General features: G+C 38.3%; 1 protein-coding gene across 16 annotated transcripts in view; it reads right to left on the bottom strand.

Annotated features, from left to right (window-relative positions):
- Positions 1-1,703: 1,703 nt before the first annotated feature.
- The window catches only part of R3HDM1 (R3H domain containing 1), a 61,220-nt gene continuing 40,178 nt past the window's right edge, over positions 1,704-22,745 (bottom strand). For all 16 annotated transcript variants that reach the window (XM_087884405.1, XM_034424203.3, XM_034424210.3 and 13 more), the window contains 8 exons: positions 17,860-18,014; positions 17,412-17,560; positions 12,268-12,371; positions 9,328-9,497; positions 8,464-8,614; positions 7,365-7,444; positions 4,504-4,588; positions 1,704-3,132 (listed from right to left, as the gene is read on the bottom strand). In XM_087884405.1, coding sequence (XP_087740531.1) covers positions 2,762-3,132; positions 4,504-4,588; positions 7,365-7,444; positions 8,464-8,614; positions 9,328-9,497; positions 12,268-12,371; positions 17,412-17,560; positions 17,860-18,014 — 1,265 coding nt within the window. In that variant the 3' untranslated portion in view covers positions 1,704-2,761. The remainder of the gene's footprint in view (positions 3,133-4,503; positions 4,589-7,364; positions 7,445-8,463; positions 8,615-9,327; positions 9,498-12,267; positions 12,372-17,411; positions 17,561-17,859; positions 18,015-22,745) is intronic.

Here is a 22,745-nt window from a genome sequence, read left to right as displayed (position 1 = left end):
GAATTTCCTTTTCAAATCCACCCACCTTAGTCATTGTTACACTTTTGGGCAGTTAACTCAAGATTTCCTCTCTCCAAAACCAATTGTTCAAAGACACAATTAGCAATATCTAGTTTTACTGGTTTTTCATGACTGGAACATACTTTTTTTTCCTGACCATTTAACTGAAAGTCCTGAGTTCACTACATTTTGTTTTTACTATTTGATATTCACTTGGAGACGGTAGGCTGCTGCCGGTTCGGACTGGTTCAGGCGAACCAATAATTGCGACCTGCGGCCCCGGCACTATGCAGTCCTATTTAGCCGTGTTTTTAAAGCCGCGTGCATGTGTGCAAGCCACGCAGGTGAGTGAAGCGCATGTGCGGAAGGCTCGCACACGAGCAAAGTGAGCGTGTACACATTCTCAAATTTTCGGTGCTGGGCGAACCGGTTGTTCATTTATGTGCCACCCACCTCTGCTTGCAGAGATTCTGTATGAGACCCCACAAGCCCTCTGTGAAATCCAGAGCAATACAGTGATTTTTACTATAGTTAGGCTCATGGAACACTTTAAGCCAAATCCATAAGTGAACTAGCCATTGCAGTTTGTAAACAAGTTTATGATGTGAATCCTGCACAATATAGTTTAAGCTGTGGCATAGTGTACATGTATGTTATATAAATCTTTTGTCATGTTCTCATTATACACCAATTAATAGTGTGATATGTAAAGAAAAGAGAACTGCTCTTATCTACTTGGTTATTTTTTCACATAAACAGATTTTTATTATATTGTACTTTACATTTACATTTTCAATAAAGGAGAATATTTGTGGCTCAGGGTTGACATGATGGGTCCTTGGTGCTCTCCAAACTTGATTATTTTCTTGCAGATGTTTTCATTTCCCAAACTAGGTAACATCATCACTGATGTTTGGATAATGGAATGTCTGCAAGAAAACAACCAAGCTCATGATAGCACCAAGGACCCTTCATTTTCCTTTTGAAATTGCTTTTCAAATCTTGGTTTCAAGAGTTCTAGCAGTCACATGAAAGAACTGCATATAACTTTCTGCTCCAGACACCATACGTGGCTTTACCCAGACCACTGACATGTTAACTATCATGTTGTACTGCATGATAAATGGCATCCAGTCTTCCCAGGTTTCTTTTTTTGGGGGAATACAAATTTATCAATTCCTTGTAATTGGCCAAACTAGCTTAGACTGCAAAAAAGGCCTGATTGCCTATAAATCATCCTTCAAGTAGTTTCTAGGGCCTAGTATAGAGCAAATAATCATACATCTCCAGTTATTTTAGATCACAAATTCCCAGAATCACAACTAGGATTGTTAATGACCGGAATTTATGGGAATTTCAGGCAAGCATTTGGATTGTACCAGACTTCCCATGATTAATCAATGACCCACAGCTGAGTTTCTACTATATTCTGTTGTATCTACAGCATATATTCCAATCAGTATCTAAAATATCACATTTTTATTAAACCCATCTTTGTTTCTGAATTTGTGAATAGACTCAAGTTCTCCCATGAAGACCTGAACAATACAAATTCAATAGTTAAAAATATTAATAAATCATTAAAATCTTTCACATTTATAACCAAACTATCATTAGATATATGACCCTTTGCAGTGAGGATCCATCTCCCAACATAGTTCAGTTCTGAACTCGTCTTCTTTAAAACAGCACTCCAGAAAATGTATATTTGTAAACATTTATTTTTCCCAAACTTGCATCAGCACACATTGTACAGCCTTGCAAATTATACAGAAATTGAAAAAGGTGTCTCCTTTATATGTGCAATGAATCATTTGATGTCCAGTGATCCTCTACAAATGATGAAAAAAAAAAACATATCTAAACCACTTAAGAAGTTTCCAGCACTTATCAAATGTGATCACTTACAGTAAAAAAAAAAGTAAAGAAATAAACATATTGATGGGAACACAATTAAAGTGCAAACTTTTTACCATTTGGAGAGTCACCTTTTAACCGTTAACTGAAAACTAATGGGTTCCAGTTAAAATCATTGGTGATGGTCATTTTTTTTCCTTTTTAATATTTATTCTGTTGGAATAGAAACAAAATGCTCAAAAGTAGAATTTATTGGCAGTTACCATTCACATTTCCTAAAGAAATCTAGAAAGGGAAGGGGTGGAGAAGGTCTTCAGTAGTTACTGTAGGACTCTGTTATCTTGGAGAGGAAGAAAAGGGAGGGAAAAAAATCAGCTAATTTCTTTGCCTTTTGCATATTGGGCAAGAAAGACTGTAATTCCCTTGAAGCTCTTCTCTTTCTTTTCTGACCCCAGTTCCCTGCTCTTAAACTGAGAGACGCGTGCTGGCTTTATACAAAGGGATTACAAAATGCAGGTAAGAATATGGTTATTCCTTGTGAATAAAAGTTTGCTGTACAACAAAGCTTTGGATCTGGTACAAGAATTTGGAAATATAAAATAAAAGTATTACAAAAAGGGATTTTTAATAGCATTCATTACAGAAGGCTGACTGTCCGTTTTATCCTATCACAGCCGTGTTTTGTAAGTTGATGATTGAACTTAATTTTTTTCCCCTGCATCTTCTCCGGGATCACTGGGTTTAATTCTTAAAAGACTTTACTGGTGTCTGACATCCAAGGGGTTTTATGAAGACAGTAACAAAAAAACAAAACAAAAAAAAAACCATAAACATCAAGCCAATCAAGTAGAAGAGAGATAAGGACATGGAAGTAATAAAGGCTGAATGTTCAGTGCCGTAACTGTTACTGAGAACTAGCTCTTTCCAGGATGTGAAAGTCGTAATGCTTTTTGCTTGTTCTCAACCTAAACTTGTTCAGTGAGTTACTTTGTTTCTTCAATGCATTTTGGGCTGCAGACATGGTGGGAAACGTTGCCAGGACTGTATACGTGGATGCCAAGTCACTAAGTTTGGAGGGTTCCGTGTTTACGTTGCTATCTCCACTCCCACAGTAGCGATGGTGGTGTTGGTGTGGCTGATGCACCTGCACTGATGGAGGGTCTCGTAGCCACCGAATCTTGGCACCAACTTTAAGAAGTTCCACAAACAATTTTTCAGCTTCTGCACGAGTTATTCCCTCTGGCAGTTCAGTAATTTCCAAAACTTTTCCTATAACTGAAGGAGAACACAGGATTTAAAATGGCTGTTAGGGGATGTAATATACTGGTGCTTTTAGTAAAGAGTGGCCCAAGTACAAAACTGTGTGAATATATTAGATTTGTTCCTCAACCTATCACTATTCCAATTTTGGGATCTGAAAAGGGCAAACGGGTTCCATAATCAAAGGATAGCCACTTTAAAATAGCAGGAAAAGGAAGGTATAGACACTGAAAAATAGAAGCTGGTGAGAGAAGTGGATGGCTCTCAAAGGTATGAGAAAACATACCTATTCATATAAGGCCAAACTTGCCCTCTCCTGTTCAAGGAAAATAGATTGTCAAATCAACTAAATCCAATCAATCACACATCTGGGGATCATGCTTGTGCCAAATAAAATTTCAAGTTCTTAGTATTACTATGGTGCCCCACCTCACACCCCATGCATGTCAATTCATTTTGGGCCGCCAGCCTACAGGTTAAGAATTACTAAGGTAAGTTGTATTCATCTCCAGATCATAGTTATGCCTACAGAGCAGCATGGAATAGAAAGAGATATACCACATTTTTCAGAGTATAAGACACACTCCCCCCCCCCAAAAAAGTGGGTGGAAATGTCTGTGCGTTTTATACAGCAAATGTTGCCGAAGCGCCACCCACCCACTGGCCCCCACCCTTCGGCCTTTGCCTCCCAGCAATTTGCCTCCTTGCAGCAAACAGCAACAGTGTAGTCAGCTTCAGCACAGCCTGATTTAGCACAAGCAGATAATTAGCAGTTGGATCTGCCTCACAGAATACCTCCTATCAGCTGTTCCAGGCTGCAGGGATTGCCGCTGCCAGCTATCACTGCCTCTGCGTGCCCCATTTTCAGCCTCCGCAGATCCCATTTTCAGCCTCCGCACATCCCATTTTTGGCCTGTTCCAGGCGGTGGGGATAGGCAGCGGTGGCAATCCCCACCGCCTGGAACGGACCAAAAATGGGATGCGCGGAGGCCAAAAATAGGATGCGCAGAAGATGAAAAAGGGATGCGCAGATGCCAAAAATGGGGCAGGCGGAGGCGGCGAGAGGTGGTAGCAGTGATGGGCGGTGCCAGCACCAATGGGCAGCAGCGATCCCCATAGCTTGGAACAGCTGATAGGTATTCCGGGAGGCAGATCCAACTGCCAATCAGCTGCTCGTGCTAAATCAGGCTGTGCTGAAGCTGATCATGCTGTTTGCTGCAAGGAGGCAAATTGCTGGGAGGCAGAGGCAGATTTTTTTTTTTTCCTCCCCAAAAGCTAGGTGCGTCTTATACTTTGGGGCGTCCTATAGTCTGAAAAATATATGAATATACTTCCAACAGTACTACAGTTGCATCACAAAATTATACCAGACAATGAGGTACATGCCTGGTTCTCCCGCACCAAGATCAGCTGAAGCAGCCTTTTTAGCTGGTTTTCTTCCTCTATTTCCATGTCTGTTTCCTGGCTGACACTAAAATAGAAGTGGTGTGATAGAGATAAGGGAGGGAGGGAGGAGGGGGAGAGAGAGAGAAAGAGTGAGATCAGATGCATATACACAAAAAAATTGATCAGGAATGGTATTTCTTCTACTTCCCACATACATATTTTCCAACCACAAAGAATGAAGATTGCCACATGATCAAATGTTAATGGAGTCATTTGAATGATATATTACAGCTTCTTCTTGGAAAGAGATCTAGCACCCTGTAACTTGAATTCATGAAACAGAGCTATGCTTTTAACTGTTTCATATTTTAACTGTTAACTATTTTAAGGTCTTTTGTTTTATTTGTTATTGTTACCTGCCTTCAAAGTCCTATTGACAGAAAGGTGGAATATAAATAACAAATCATTTATTCATTGCACTGGAAAGTTTTTAATGATATCCGAATAGCAAAACACCAAAGCTCCTGATTTGTTGTAGGTAATTCAATATGGGCAATTACCGTATTTTTCGGAGTATAAGAAGCACCCTTCCCCCCCCTAAAAGGGGGTGAAAATTTAGGCAAGTCTTATACACCGAATGTAGCCCCGCCCACCCACTGGCCTCCACCCTTTGGCCTCTGCCTCCTAGCAGTTACCTCCTTGCAGCAAACAGCAAGAAAAAACAGCTCCTTTCAGCTTCAGCACAGTCTAATTAGCACAAGTTGATTGGATCGGCCTCCTGACTCTTAGCTGTTTTACTCTCAGCTGTTTTTCGGGGGCCTCTGCTGCTTGCTACAAGGAGGTAAATTGCTGGAGAAGATTTTTTTTTTCCTTGTGCTAATCAAGCTATGCTGAAAACGAAAATGAAAGTAAAGCAGGCTGTTTGCTGCAACGAGGAAAAATTGCTCAGAGGCAGAGGCGGATTTCTTTTTCTTCTTTTCCTCACCAAAAAGGTAGGTGAATCTTATAGTCCGGTACGTCTTATAGTCTGAAAAATACAGTAAGTATCTTTGATCCAAGTAAAGCCTTTGTGATTGTTTATCTCCAAATCTAGGTTTAACTGGACATCTCTGATCACACACTAGTAGCTCTAAGTGTTATGCTGTTTCAAGAGGCAAATATAAGCTATGTCTGCAGCATTAACTATCCACTTAAGTCACATTCAATAGACTTAAGGAACAATTATCCAAGACTTACTTTAAAGAGAAACTGATATGCACAGCATATCTAAAAATCACTTTCTAAAGAAAACACTTTTCTCAGTCAAAGTGATTGATATAGAACACCATCACATGTTTACACCTCAAATAATCCCTAATTTTGATAATGAACATAACTACATCTTGCTAAATACATATGGTATTCCCATGTGCACATGTCCAAAAGGATCACTTTCTAGAGAAAACACTTTTCTCAGTGTAATAAGCAATTTCTGACTCAGGGAAGCAGCTAATATTTGATGGAAGGGTTTTTTTTTAGGCACATACATTTTTATTTACAAATACGTGTTAACCTGTGAAGACCTTGGTGCTCTCTGAGCTTAGTTGTTTGCCTGCAGATGTTTTATTACCTAACTAAGTAACATCATAAATGTGATTATAGGGTTTGCTCCATGTTTGTATATACTGGTAGATCTCAACTTACAACCACAATTGAGCCCAACATTTCTGCTGTTAAGTGAGACATTTGTTAAAATACGTTTTTGCCCCATTTTACGACCTTTCTTGCCACAACTGTTAAGTGAATCACTGCAGTTAAGTTAGTAACCTGGTTGGTAGGGGGAATCTGGCTTTCCCATTGACCTTGCTTGTCAGAAGGTTGCAAAAGGTGATCACATGATCTTAGGACACTGTAATTGTCATAAATATGTGACAGTTGCTAAGCATCTGAATTTTGATCATGTGACCATGGGATGCTTCGACAGTTGTAAATGTGAAACACGGTCATAACTCACTTTTCTCAGTGCTCAGTAACTTCGATCGATCACTAAATGAACTGTTGTTAAGTTGAGGACTACCTATAGTAACCTGACTTGCTAGTTTTGATGACAGAATAGTTTCCTCCTTGGTGGTTCCTTGATTAGAATATTGTTTTCTACCTGATTGTTTGTCTAGTGCTGATCTCTGTTTATCTATTGCTGATCTCTGTTTATCTGAATGTTGGCTGCTGGAAAGGAGGGGTTCTGGTCTTTTTTGTTTCCTTTCTCTTTATTGTCTCTTCTGAATGGTTTGTAAATCTGGTTTATCTCTATGTCTTTTGACGGCTGATTTGTCTGAATGCCAAGATTCCAAGAATTCCCTAGTATTTTTGGATTTGACTTGGCTTCAAATGCTAAAAATCTATTGGTTGAAATTGTGGTTGTGTCTGTCCATGTGTTGTGGGATTAAGAGTTTTCATCATGTTTTCTGACAGATTATTTTATGCTATTGGTGGTGGAGAAAACTCTTGAGATTTGCAAGGAGATCAAATTAGTCAATCCTAATGGAAATCAACCCTAAATGTTCTTTGGAAGGGCCGATTCTGAAGCTGAAGCTCAAATACTTTGGCTACCTTATGAGAAGAGAGGACTTGTGGGAAAAGGCCCTGATGGTGGGAAAGACTGAAGGCAAAAAGAGAAGGGGACAGCAGAGGATGAGATGGTTAGATAGTATCAACTACACAATGAACATGAATTTGGGCAAACTCCGGGATAAAGAGGAGGGCTGGGGAACCTGGTGTGCTATGGTTCATTGCAGTCGGACATGATTTAGAGACTGAACAATGACAACATTTGGTGTTATTCTGTTTGGTAACCTGCTGTAAAGAAAGCTCTTTTTTCGTACCTGTGGACCTGCTATGTGCCCATGTGGCAGAGAAGGATTGTACTGCAAAGGCTGGCCAAGTAGGGGATATCTGGCATCTCCTGAAGAAAAAGATAATGTCAACTTCAAATACCAATGCTATTTTATGTTAAGAATAGGTAACTGAAAAATTAAAGAGTATTTTGTACTCTTTAAGATCTATTTTTAGCAAAATGTTGGAGAAAATTTTAATTTGGGGAACTTTTCATTTAAAAAAAATGAAGAAGAAGTACCGCATATGATGGTCTGGGATCACAGGGAAGAATGGGCTAAGTAAAATAAAATGTATGTACAGTGATTACGTTGTAAACTGGAGGGTACAAAGAGTACAACCTTCACATGCAAAAAAGAAATGACCCAAAAGAATGTGATAGAAATGCAAAACCTTGTAATCAGGATTGCCAGCCCCAAACATTGTAAACCCTTTTATATGAAGTCAATTAAAGTTAGCAGAGTATACTAATGAACAGCTGATGAAATGATGTTGGGAGAGACCCAGCCAGGCAGGGGGAGAGGCCTCCAGGAAGGAATGAGGCTCAAGTCCTTGCGCACTCACAAGGGGTCTGGAACTGAGTCCCCTTAAAATCCATAGAACCTCACCTATCTATTCTCAGCCAAAGGCTGTCAGTCGGGGGAGTTTCCTGTATAATACGCAGAATGTAATAAAGTGGTAAACTTTAACATTATATGGGCAAGTCTGGTTACTTGTGCCTGACAATAAAGACTTCAAGTAAACTACAATAACCCACCGAAGCCTGGCAAATGGTCAATGAGGATGCAAAGTGCCCCAAAAGTGTGGAGGCGAAGGTTACACACACGTCAATTTGACCCTTCTAATAACAGAATTAAAAATCTCTGTGACACAACTTCACTATCCAAAATTCATAAATCCCACACTGCTAGCAAATAAATTGACACAAGCTGTGTCCTTACTTAGCAGGCAGTTGAATAGGAATAACAATGGGAAAGCAAAACTCCCCCCCCCCTTTTTTTTTTGAAAGAAACAAAATATAACTTCCTAGTTAGATTTTAAAAGTAGTAATAGAGCATAATCAGTTATTTAGCAAACGGGAATCCTTACCTTGTCCAGGAACGAAATGTCGTGAAAATGGGGGCACAAGAGGAAGAGGTGTTAAAGTGGGACGGATGTTCTTCATGTTTGAAAGTTGAGTTGGTGCCGGTGACTGAGCTGGAGATGTGGCAGGGCTACCTATTTGTGGACTATGTTGTAGCTGTTAATTTAATGAGAGACAGAAAATGTACAATTTTGTCAGAGCATGGGAAAAAATATGCCTTTAATACACTCAAGTGTCTAGTTTAAATCATCTTCGCTCAGTAAAAATCATTCTGTGATGTGCAACCCTGTTGAACTCTCACACTTTAGCCATTTTTTTTGAAAAAAGTTTTTTATTTTTATTTCTTATACACATATTGTAAATGTACATTCTTATCCATGATTGATCATATATATACATATTTTTTCTAACGAAAGCATAAACACTTAGCAATTTCTTGAAAGCGTGATTCTCCTTTTCTATAGTTATGAGGCATAACATCAACGTAAGTGACAAACAAATGAAGAGAAAAACGCTCTATTTCTACACATTCTTGGATACTATGTAGAAGGATCAATACTCTAAGAACTCTTATTAATTTCTAATCTCAGTCAATGTAACCTTCTGTTAATTTTCCTACGGTACTGGACTTTAGACTTGGATCACTTCCTTAATATATCTTGGGGTGGGGGCTGGCATTTGAATTATGGAAAACTCAGCCCTTCCTGGATCCAAAACCAGAATGAATTTCCTATCTGAATAATGCTTTCATCCGTCCTTCCATGTCTAAAAATTCAATGTGGATAACAAACATTCCACAACAACCTTGTAAAAGAGAGGTTTCCCTTCCCGAAAGTATCTAGGTTTTCCAAACACAGGATAAGTTATACCTGTGGGCAACTCTCCAATGAACCAAACTCTGTTGATTTCTGCCCTCTTTGATGATCACAATAATATTTATTCTGCTTCCACTGAGGAGGGGAATGGGGCCGAGGCTGAGGGTTATTGGGAATATTGAGCTGCATCATTACCATTCCTCCACTGGGTGGTGGTGCTACTGCTGCAAAACAAGATTGGAAAGAAGAGGTGTTAATATTTCTCCTTTGCCGTTCTGAAAAATCTAAACAAATCTGCCTTTAGGTTGATGTTATCAATCAAGGGCCTGCTGAATGCTCTGTCAATGCCAGACTTGCAGTTAAGAGCGTTTTGATTCTAACTCCTGTGGTTCTGTCTAACTGTGTTTGCCTGCAGACAAACACAGTTTGCTTAGGAGGATTGGAGCAGAGGACTTTGAAGCAGAGTTGGGAGCAATGGGAGGGCAAGGGGAAAAGTAGTTCTTGAATAAATAGGAGTTGGAAGGATCTTGGAGGTCCTTCTAGTCTAACCCCCTGCTCAAGCAGGAGACCCTATACAAGTCCAGACGAATGCTATAATCATTTATAACTGATCTGGTGCACCTGATTCTAATTTTAGGGATTTGAGATAGTGATAAACATAGGGGTATGCTTACTTGTTTTCACATTCATAATTTGCATTGATGTTTACTTTATGGACTATTAAATGTAAATAGTACAGTACACAGTATTTGTTACATTCTTCCCCTCTTTAGTAACCATATTGTTGAAATGAAGATCAAATATCTGTGTGATAAAAAAGTCAAAACATTTCAAGGGTGTATGTGTTTTTGTAGGACTATATTTAATAATTAATATGTTTTAATTATCCACTGTAGAAAACTTGAATAAATTTACCCATATGATAATTGAATTCTTGCCCAATTTACTTGCATACTTTTTAAAAATTTGAACTCGTTAATGCAAGTAACACTGAATATAGCCCAATACTTTGAACTTTCTGCCATGGGAGACTTGTTGGACTCCACTTTATCATGACTTTGTTAATCAGAGGTGGAGGAAGACAAGGCAACTTTTAATTGACACCTCTCCCCCCTCCACAATTCATTCTCATTCTCTCTCTCTCTCTCTCTCTCTCTCTCTCTCTCTCTCTCTCTCTCTCTCTCACACACACACACACACACACACACACACACACACACACACTTCTTGAAAAGTTGCTTTACAAGGATGGCTCAAAAGAATTACCACTGCTGGAGCTCAAACACTTCTACCAAATGGGAGGCCTTTTGTTTTTAAGACTCTTTATTTAATTAAATTAAAAGTTAATTTAAAAATCTGTTCTTGGGATTCTCATACAGCATCAAATTAAAAAAAAGTACTTAAGTAAATTACGCAAGAATTCAATTATCATAGACTCCAAATGATAGGTAAGTTTATTCAACTTTTCCACAGTGGATAATTAAAATATTCTAATTATTAAATATAGTCATACAAAAATATATACCCCCTTGAAATGTTTAACTTTTTATCACAGAGATATTTAATCTTCATTTCAATAATATAGTTAATGAGAGGGGGAAATATAACAAATATCATGTATTGTACTATTTACCTTTAGTAGTCCATTGGGAAATATCAATGCAAATTATGCATGTGGGAAAAGTAAGCATACAGCTACATACGTCGAATCGCTAAAATTAGAATCAGGTGCACCAGAACAGCTACAAATGACTACAGCACTTGTCTGGACTGGTATAGTGTTTCCTGCTTGAGCAGTGGATTGGGCTAAAAGACCTCCAAGGTCCTTCCAACTCTGTTATCCTGTTATTGTTAGGAAGTATCTGGGAGAAATCTGTCTTTATTGAAACTTTAGGCATTTAGTCTGATTTGCTCTTTGTTGTTGAACTGTGGTATTACCACACACCTAAATCTAAAGAGCTCTCTGAGGTCTTGCTCTTGCTTTTGCATTGTCCTAAGTATCTAAGAAATGGGCATGGTGGCTCGGTGACTAAGATGCTGAGCTTGTCGATCAGAAGGTTGGCAGTTCAGCGGTTCGAATTCCTAGAGCCGTGTAATGGGGTGAGCTCCTGTTACTTGTCCCAGCTTCTGCCAACCTAGCAGTTCGAAAACATGTAAAAAATGCAAGTAGAAAAATAGGGACCACTTTGGAGGGAATGTAACAGTGCTCCGGGCGCCTTTAGTGTTTAATCATGCTGGCCACATGACCACAGAGACGTCGTTGGACAGTGCTGGCTCTTCGGCTTAGAAACAGAGATGATCACTGCCCTTAGAGCCGGAAACAACTAGCACGCATGTGCGGGGTAACCTTTACCTTTAAGTATTTAAGCTTTAGTTTCACGATTAGTGTCTTCAGTCTGTAATCAGGTTTTACCTCATCTAATATTGAATCATCTTGCTTTTTTTCATCTACTATCAGTAGATGGCCATTTCACCACCTTTTGCTCTGGAAAAAAAAAATGTTTTCAAGCCCTCTTCTCTCTGCCCTCTCCAAAAAGCCTTTTATTCCAAAAACTGTCTACACTCAGTTATCAATTATACTGACTGTTTTAGTATGGAGGAATAGATGAAATACTTTTGTATCACGTATTTAAAATTAAGCGAATTTTAAGCCCATTTGTACAGTATTTAAAGCCTCTCATTTCCTCATTTATCATTAGATTTATATCCTGTGTTTATTTAATATACCTCAACTTAATATACATAATGTTTCCAATTTTATCCCAGGAACCCAGCGAGATAGGCTGGACTGAGATGGAGTAACAAGCCTCCTTTCATACCTAAGGGAGGATTAGAATTCAGTTTCTAATGCAGCACTTGAATCCCTGCATCAAAATGACTCTCTTCTAATTCTTTGCCATAATGCACTCGTACAAAAATGATCTTTTTTTAAAAAAAAAAAATCTAATTAAGTGAAGAAGAATGGACTAATTTGTTAGTGTTCTATTTTCACACCTGCACACTGTTGTCCTTGGAGCTGTTGGGAATTACAAGGTGATGTTGTTCTAGGAAACTGTATCTGCTCTGACCCTGGAGGTTGAAGATATGCCACTGAAGAGCTGCAGCAGATTGGAAGGGGAGGAGGGCGGAGAAAGAAAGAAAAAAGAACAATAGGAGCATATTAAATCCCAACATTCATTTCATCCATAATGCTTTAAACTGATCAAAGTTGCAAGCTTAATCGGAATTTACACAAAAGCAGTCTTCATGCACTCCAGAAATTAGAATTAATGGTTGTATTGTTTCTCATGACCTTCTTTTCCTATAAAACAGTAAATGTCAATAATAGATTGTCTAGCTTAATTATCTTTCGGTTTCTTGGGAAACAGATGAACAAGTTAAATTTGCTTTCAACTGAAGGCTGAGAATATGTTTTAAGTTATTTCTCTTTCCTAAATTAACAGGTATTTGATTATTTTATAATTAAACAGGTTGTAGAAAGAATAAATTATCTTTACTTTGTATCTTAAATGAAAACATTAGACTTAACAGCTAGTTAACTAGACAGATAGACAGACAGACAGAACTGCTATTTTCCCTTTTCTAACTTTTCTGTGCATTATTCAAAGAGTGACTTTTGTAAAGGTGACAAGGCTTTAAAGACTGAAGTTAATTTACTATATCATAGTGAGTTGTTAAATGATAATAATAATAACCGATGTAAGGCATACAAACATCAAGATAATCCTAAATGTAGAAAAACAAACAACACAGAAATATCCAGTAGGCAAGAATGATTATAACCCCACTGAAAGTTTATGTTTGGATCACAATGACTTGAGACTGTTTTATTCTTCTCCTACAGAAAAACCAAGATGGGCCAAAGAGTTAGCACTGCATTCCCCCCACCCAAACCCTCCTTTGTGTTGTTGCTTTCCTTTCTTTCTGAACTCTTCTATTCAATTTGTTTTTCAACACCTATTGCCATATCTCCATTTGCATAGTACCACAGAACATTGCTCCTTAAAATATTCTAATAAATCCAGCCATCTGAAATTTAAATTTATTTAAATTTATTTAAATACATCCGGACATTCAGAATCTCCATTTTTATATGGAAGAGTTACTTCCATGTCAATAAGGGAAGAGGACCTCAGAGTATCAGCCAGGTCAGGGAATACAGTAGATACCATAAGGACTACTAGAACTCTATTATGATAGGAGATCATTATAAAACATTAAAAGTTCCCCCCTGCTCCCTCTTAAATCACACAGAATCAAAGCAGGCTTATTTTTAATTTCTTTTTCATGCTTCTTCCTTTCCTGCAACTGAGTTGTCCTTTGTATCATTTCATAATGGTTCTGCCAATGGATCCTGCAATTCCTTCCATCAACATTTTCTCTACATTTCTGTACAAGAAACAATTACCACCTCATGGTTTCAGTATTACCTTGCATGCTGGTTCAGAAATGTATCTGATGACCTTTTCTAGGGGCCAGCTTTGCCCCAAGAAAGTTTAATAAATGAAAATAGCCATCCTAGCCTCGATGTCCAAATAACGCATGATCCAATATATCATTTTGTTGTTAGAGAGTCTTTCATTAGTGTCAGTGAAATCAATATATTTTAAATCAGAAAACCAAGGGATTATCTACAGAATAGGGTAAGGAAGTGATTTCATGAAAACATCTGTCTTCTCATTTTCTCCTGATAAAGCTGCAATCCTAGCTGTGCAAATTACAACCTTCTACATGATGGCACAAAGGAAACAATGCAGTCAATAATAAAATTTGATTTTGTCAAAGATATTGAATAGCTGCACTTAATCACACTCTAGATCTATATTTGCTATATGCTATACAAACCAAGCACAATTTTTCTTCCTAGTATTTTCCTACAAGTGCAGGGTCCGCTTTTTTTTCTGATTAACCAAGAATTGATCCATTGGCTATGACAAGAACTGACCAATCAGCTTGCTGCCCAAGCCTGACATCCTGGGCTGACAGAGTGCCTGGACCCAAAGTCATCCTGGGCTGAGAAAGCGTGACTGGCTTGAAGTCACCCAAATGGCTTTCACATTTAAAGCAGGACTAGAACTCACAATCTCTTGCTTTCCTGATACCTTAATCACTAGACCGTAACCACTAGAACTCTCCATTGCACAAACCAAGCACACTGATTAGGAATTTCTCTGGATGGATGGATGGATGGATGGATGGATGGGTGGATGGATGGATGGATAGATAGATAATGAAGCCTATTTCCTCATAATCCACCCCCAACTAACACTGTTCTATAACACTCGTCATTACAGACTATGAGAATCTCCAGTTGGGATGGTGCTTGGATTGGATTATGTGATGGACATGTGGGTGTTGGGCAGGGACTTAAAACTTTCCTTTGGGTGGGGAAAACCTGGAAGCTTTCAGGTTCAGGTTTTCCCAGATGTGCCAATATGACATCTCTAATAAAATGGAACTTTGAGGAAACTTGGGGGTGTTACTTGGAACCCTGACAAGCACATTCATCAGTATTTTATAATTAAGCTCAACCACAGAAGTAAATTTCCCATATTTACTTCATTATTACAAATTAGTGAACACACTTATATTAAGAAATAGGAATGAAGTCAATGAGCTCTAAATATTTATGCAGGAATATGTTCTTGTCAGAGCTGCCATCTTGTTGCTTCAGCCCTGGCTTTACATTGATGCTAGTCTGCTATGAATCACGGGGGAGAGGGGGGAAGCTGTCAGAAGGGGGGAAGATAGGAAATAAAACCCATCCTATGTGCAGGCTAGAGACATCATAAGAGTGGACGAAGGCTACCTGGCCTGGGAACGGAATGCGGCCGCACATCAAAGAGGCACCAAACCTCATAACGGCTAGCAAAACACCTACTTTAAATTTTATTGGAACTGACCAGGGGGGAGGAATAACTTAGGGATACACTGCATGGGAATTCTCGGATCTAACTTCGCTAAGCCGTAGCCACTTGGCATCAATAAAGGTATACCTTTCACTATGGATGGAGTTGAGGGTCTTTCATTATTAGATGACCAAGCTGGGACAGGCCTGACAAGACGACTCTTTTAGGCTTGTACGTGTATCTGGAGTTTGAGAGCATGCTTTCAGAGCAGGGGGCCAATAACATTGAAAAGTTGATATATAGATGCTGAGTGCATTGACTGTTCTGCATCAGAATCCCCTCCCCCCTTTAAAATAACAAATCTTTTTAAAGATGGCAGAAGTGTTTATTCACATTCCTGATGTCTCAGTCATATAGAACAGAAATAGGAACCTTCTGCAGATTCCAGAAATATGTTTAAGAAAAAAATACACCCTCACACATATTCATATAACAGGGGTTATAAAACGTGCAACAGTAACCCAGAATTCTTCTCAATGCTTGCTTTAGAAATGACTTTCTGTCCATACATTGTTTGGCATTATATCTGAACTATGGCTCTTGAAATAAATCAGAATCTTAGCCCAAGAACAAACTCTGCCTTAATATGCATTTGTACTGAGTTGGGAACAAGACAGAGATCCCAGCTGAGATGCCATATAATATAAACCTAGACAGATTTCTTGTTTTATTTAGTCATTCCACTAACATGGAAAGTAAAGTGGAAGCAAATGGGAGGAACACCAGCACCTTCGCTTGCTCTTGGTAAATGGCTTGCAAATTAAGCTAATGCAACGAGGAGGAGGAGGAGGAGGAACAAGGCATGATTCCCATATCCTGCACAGTAATTTTTTTCTTCTCAAGCCCTAGCTCATTATTTTCACCATATTTATTTTATTTTTATTTATTTTTTATTTTAATTTGATTTATATGTCTCCGGAGACTCAGGGCGGCTTACAATGCGTTAAGCAATAGCCTTCATACTTTTGTATATTTATACAAAGTCAGCTTATTGCCCCCACAAACTGGGTCCTCAATTTACCCACCTTAGAAAGGATGGAAGGCTGAGTCGACCTTGAGCCTGGTGAGAATTGAACTCGCAGTAATTGCAGGCAGCTGGATGTTAAATGCTGCCTTAGGAGGCATTAACCTCCTATGCAACTCAGGCTCCTAATATTCCAAGTTTCTTCCTTTTATATACTTTAAAAATTCCCAATGTAGTTTTCTTTGGTTTTAGAGAAGCACTATCTCACAGCAATATCCAAAATATCAAAGACAGCTGTGACTCACTCCTTATCCCTGACATTAGCTGATTTAACTATCCTGTGATTCTTCCTTAGCACCCCCACCCCCAATTTTTTTGGGGGGAAAGAGCGCATTCACCTGCTTGGCAGTGTAGTTCACCAGTTCATTTTTCCTCAACAGTAGAGATACTTAAGGCATTACCTGAGGTTATTTTGGGCATCCACTGAGAAATAGGGCAGAATCTCATGTATTATATATAAAGAAGAGCAGCAGTCAAGGTCTTTATACTGTGGAGAAGGTGAACTTTTAAAAATAAATAAATGTATGCATCCACTGAGGAGAGCATTGGGAGCTGATAGCGATATCACAGGAAGGAGTCCAACAATTTTACGAAACAAAATAGATGCATTTCAGCCAATAGAGGTGGCTTAATGCCCTTGTTCTGCTGATAATTTCTACAAAAATCTCAAAATGCTTTTGTTTCTTTGGGTGATATTGCTTTCAGCTTCAACACATGCCTCATAGAGGGAAGGGAAGAACAGGTTCATAGTTTCTCATCCTAGAAGGGAAGGAAGAAGCACAACACAAATTGCTGGACCTGGACCCATAGTATTACATGAAACATGGAGAACCCCAATCAGATGCTATAGTGCAAAATATAGAACTTAACCTCAAAGCATAAAAAGGAGCTTCCTCTACGTATGTTTAAACATTTATATAGGGAGAAAATGTTTCTGAAAACTAAAAAGCCACTCCATCCCATTCTATCATTTCTAAAAATTAAGCAGGCACAATTAAAACTTCTGCTCATTTTCCTGCTCCCTAAAGATATCCTTTCTGAAGAAACATTGACATGAAATGATGATTTAGTCTACACAGGCATTAAAAAACCCAGGATTAAATCATACCACATTATTCAAATTCTGTTTTTCCTCATGACCACAATCTTTTACTAAAAAGCAACCTCCCACTAAGATCTAATCTAAAATCTTAAATTACACTCACCTTAAATTGTTCTGCTGTCCAGATGGAATGACACTATAGTAAACAGGCATTCCTGATGTGGGGAGTCCTTGGTTTGTCTGATTGGGAATAACCACTGGCTGCTGATATGTTTGTTGGGACAGTCCTTGGGAAACTGGAGCCATGGAGACCTAAGAATTAGAGTATGCTAGGATCACCAATAGTAAGCAGAAATGTACACAATTGCAGATTATTCATGCAAAACAAGTATACAAGGCAACCAAAGAGTACTGAAGTCTAGTATTCACAAAAGTATAAGAATCCAGCAGCTATGACAACCCACTACAGATTGCACGTGGATAGTCACAAATGTGAATTTTCATCTGGATAGAATAATCTCTTTCAATTTCAGAACTAGAAAAAAAGATAAAAAGGTTCTGAGAACTGTATTCGGCATAACTACTTATATTTTAACGATATCACGGCTTACTTGATAAGATGGCAGGGGAGGATATGGAACAAGTACTCCTTGAATCTGATTTCCAATGTTGTTGGGTTGGCCTCCAACTAGATTTTGGTTTTGCGACTGCTGGACACCAACTAAACCCTGGTAGTTTTGCTGCTGGTTAGGCATAACTTGGTAACCTGCAAGTATACAAATATTTAAGACAAGGATTGACAGGATAAATGAAAAAAATTACATACCCAAGTATTCTTTAAATATAATGACTACACCAGTTTTTCCATGGATTCCATGGTACTTCAAAAAAAGCCATATACAACAACAGAGATAATTTATGACTCAGTAATATTTGTGTGATAATGATCAAAATCTTAGCTGTGGTTTATTGTGAATGACCTCTACAAGCTAACATTCATAACCAGCTAATCTGCCTACCAGTCTGATGTAGACATATAAACAACATTTCATAATAGAGAGGTGCTATATATCATGTAGCCACAGCTATTTCTAGAAAACAGATAACATTTAGTTAGGAACATTGTGTTACGTTTCATCTGTAGAATCCTGCTTTGTGAAGAAATAAATTGATTTTAACTCTATTTATTAAAGTTCCTTTTCCCCATTTAAGATAACTAGTGCCATCTTGGAGTTTGCTTGGAATGTCTCTTTCTATATTTCATTTTTTAGTCTACTCATTGGTACTGTCTTGTGGATTTTCTGTTAGGTTGGTGATCCTGTTCAAGGTAACTCACTCTATTATCTATCTATCTATCTATCTATCTATCTATCTATCTATCCATCCATCCATCCATCCATCCATCCATCTATATCTATCCATCCATCCACCCACCCACCCACCCTATTTACCTGAGAAGGTTTGCATCTTAATATTTAAAGTTTTTAAATGTATATATATATGTATATAAGGGCCTGGTGGCTCAGCAGACTGATAGCATTGTGATTAACACCAGCTGTCTGCAATTACTGTTAAGTTTGAATCTCTCCAAGGCTCAAGGTTGACTCAGCCTTCCATCCTTTCTAAGGTAGGTAAATTGAGGACCCAGTTTGTGGGGGCAATAAGCTGACTTTGTATAAATATACAAAAGTATGAAGGCTATTGCTTAGCGCATTGTAAGCCGCCCTGAGTCTCCGGAGAAGGGCGGCATATAAATCAAATTTAAAAAAACCCAAAAACTTTCATTTTGCTTCTCTCAGGTGAGATTGTCTCTAGTAAGGATGACCTGTACTCACTAGTTATATATCTATAAAGTACATAGATATGAGATCAAATTATAAAGCTTATTTCCTTTTTAGAAATGTGCATCTCTTAACTGACAGAAAGGCAGCACTGGTTGTGACAGTCCTATCTCACACACTAGAGCCAGGGGGAGGATGCAATGTGAAGGTCTCTAGAAGACAGATTGTGGCAGCAACTGCTAAGCCATTAACACAAAGCAGGTGATCAAACCAGAGTGTAAAGGGCTGCCAAGACAGCCAACAAATAATAACCACAACATTTTTCAGCTAAATGCATTTGTATTTTATTTTCATACAGACAACTTGATCAAAACTAAACTTATTTGCTGAACAGCAGTCAACATGCAACTTTATATTCTAATTATGCCTGATAAATAGAAATAACTATCAATTTTAGCTTCATTAAACTATACTTTTTAGTTCTGACTCATGGCACAATATAACAGTGCTTGTGCATATGTGCATTTATGTGTTTGTCTTCACGCGAAGACTGAGTCGAAGAACTGGGGCGGCCCGGGAGGGCGGAGCTTTAAGATGCCAGACTCGGTCAATCGCTAGACAGACCGTCTCTTCCCCACTCTGACTGACGTTTTCCCCTAGCTGGAGAATGAGTTCTTCATCCAAGTCAAAGAAAAAAAATTTATAGCTACCAAGATGGAAGACCATTGTTTTATTATGGAGTGGAACAGATTTTAGAAAAACACAACTTCCACACAACTAGAAAATTATTCACAGGTCAATTGCCAGTCAACCAACCAACCTATTACAGTTCATGTAAAGGAACAAAACATAATTTATTACGAAGATTAAGCCGAGTATAGGTTGAAAGCCACAAAGCTCTCTTGTGAAGAAGAGGAGGATTCCTTCCCAATAGACAACCTTCTCTGAATTTTCTGGCAGTCAGTCAAAGTTTATAACAATCCTAATTGTAATAAAGGGATTAGAAAGGGTGCAAAAGCCAAGGAGAGGGAGAATAAGGACAATTTAACATTGGGTTAAACTTAAGCTGTTGAGGGGAATGTTTTCCAATTTATTATTTAAAAAAAAAAAAAACTACTACCCAACATTTACTTTCATTTTGCCAAAAGGAACAAAGAGGTAATCGAATGAAATTATTTCTTCTTCTCACACCTCTCCTTCCTTCCTTCCTTCCTTCCTTCCTTCCTTCCTTCCGTTTCTATGAATAAAAGGGCACTTTTTATGTGAGAAGAATATTTGCTACGAACAAATGGAGATCAATGAATTCAGTAAATGTTGTATCCCACAAAATTTATTTGTTTGTTTATTCAATTTATTGGTTGCTCATCTTATTACAAGATTAACTCTGGGTGGCTTACAATCATGAGTATAAATATAAATATAGTAAATGTACTAAAAACATAAATAAGTTAAAAAAAGCCAAATGCTATGCCAAGAGTCGGACACCACTGAACGGATAACAATCATCATCAATGTTGTATCTTGTTTTACAAGCAACTTTTTCACCTCCCAATATAGCCTGCAGCTGTGGTTCTTCCCGATGGTCTCCTATTCCAGTTACTAAAGCCAGTCTGATCTTGCATAAGATTTTTGTAATCAATAAGGGTCATCCACTTTTTAAAATCAAGTTTTTCCTGTCCTCCTTTTTAAATAAACTACATGCTGAAATGCATGTGGCAATCGAATACATCAGTGGCCCCCAACTTTTTGGACACCAGGGACCGGTTCCGTGGAGAAAGGTTTTTCCGCAGATCAGAAGGGGTGTGGCTTTGTGTGCTGCCTGCATTCTGTGGATGGGGTTTCACTTGTTTGTACGGACCAGTTGCTGGCATGCTGTGGACCACTGCCGGTCCACAGACTGGGGGTTGGGGACTTCTGCAATAGATTATGCAAAATAAAATATAAGATTATTCTTGGGCACAAATTGCAAATAACATGTAAATGGATGCATACACCGAAGTTGCAGAGTTCTGCTAGTTGTGCTATTTCTGTTTCTCAGGGACTGCAGTGTAGCTGCAAAAGCTATTTTGAGTCTTCTGGCACTTTCGCACTGGTGAAGTAAAAATCAATTTTCCATGCCGAGAGAAGAACTAAGACAATATAAATTGACTGCTAACATATTTCGCCCTGGGTTCCAAAGCACCTTGCTATTTTTAGCTGCACTCTTCCTCCTCAGCATACCAAGTGGCAAGAAAGAAACACAGCATTCAGCAAGAAAAGAAAGAGAAAGAGCATCTGCTAAGACAGATGGTTATATTTTGCAGCCAGGCTATTAAAGAGTGGTTAAAAACTGGTGCTCAGAGATTATAAAGAATGAACAGTAGTTCTGGATCGTGAGTTTCCTCAAGTAATGAAACTGTTTCCATCATCCAAACCCATATATTATACATATATCAGTTAGAAAGAGGCATGGCCTCCGTTAAAGCAATTAAAATCTCAATCGTGGCAGGGGTCTAAAAAACAAAAGAATGCAGGATAAATAAAACATACCACATAAAGACAAACTCTTGTCTAAAATATTCCAGCCCTGAACATTACTTTCCTGATACTTTCTTGGAGTATCCGAGGGCCGAGGATGCCGATCAGTCTATTTTTTCAAAGGGGGGAAAGAACAGAATGCAATCCTTGATAAGAAAGTCACAACTGCAGATGGATACACCTGCAACCCCTTTACGAAGGAAGCCAGGAAGCAGCTGAAAAAGAGACCGGTTCACTGTGAGATATGTAACCCTCTCAGACAGTGTTACGGCCCCGAATCCAACAGCTCACGATAAATTTATTCTACAAGGGCTGTTTGTTGCAGAGACACACGTAGAAATTATGCTTGGAATACAGATGTTTTTCTAATCAACTGACTGGACTGATTATAATGCCATTTTTCAGTCTTGTGATATAACTCCTGTTTATCGTTCTTACAACAAATGTTCAATACCAACAGTTCAAATGTGATTTTTTTAAACAAAATTTTTAACAGACCCACATATTTCAATCAGCATCTTTTCCAACTGGTTCTGCATATTTCATACTCAGAATTGCCCTTCCCACTGCCCTGAAATTTAATGCTTAACTCAATTCAAACCAGATCTCCTTTGCTCAGTTTCCATCTATCTTTAATGATGAATTCTCTGAATTCATAATTAAGATTGATGAAAACTGAGAAAACTGAGCACCCATCTGAGAGAAATGGGTGGTTAAGAAATATGAAAAACAAACAAACAAATAATAAAATAAATAAAATTCCCAAAAGTTCCTGATTTGTGCTTAAGGCGCAGGATACAAGGATGAACTTTTCACCAAATGTTGCCATTATTTCAGCATTTGCTCCTTGAAAATAACCTCATTCCAACTTTTTGGTTAAAACACTTCCCCCACAGCAGGTACAGATTAGTAATATCTGCATGATTCATGTAACAGGCAATACAGAATATGGAACCAAGTGGTAAATATTTAAGTCCGGTAACCTACTATATATTTGTGTTTCATCAAGAGCAACATCCAGGGCTGCATGAAAAATTGTATCAGAAATCACACAGGAATTTTAATATCTCTCTCTATATACATTCTTGTTAGCTACAAGTATTTCATGACTGATGGGGAAAGGGAGAAGTATCTATAGAAATAAATAAAAATTAGAATACAAACTATAGACCCAAGTCTAGATCAAACCTGATTTGTTC

The sequence above is a fragment of the Pantherophis guttatus genome, chromosome 1 (assembly GCF_059756535.1).
Source record: "Pantherophis guttatus breed Tessera chromosome 1, ASM5975653v1, whole genome shotgun sequence".
In the NCBI taxonomy this organism is placed as follows: Eukaryota; Metazoa; Chordata; class Lepidosauria; order Squamata; family Colubridae; genus Pantherophis; species Pantherophis guttatus.
The sequence above is the reverse complement of the archived record's forward strand: the minus strand, read 5'-3'. Positions and strand labels throughout refer to the sequence as shown.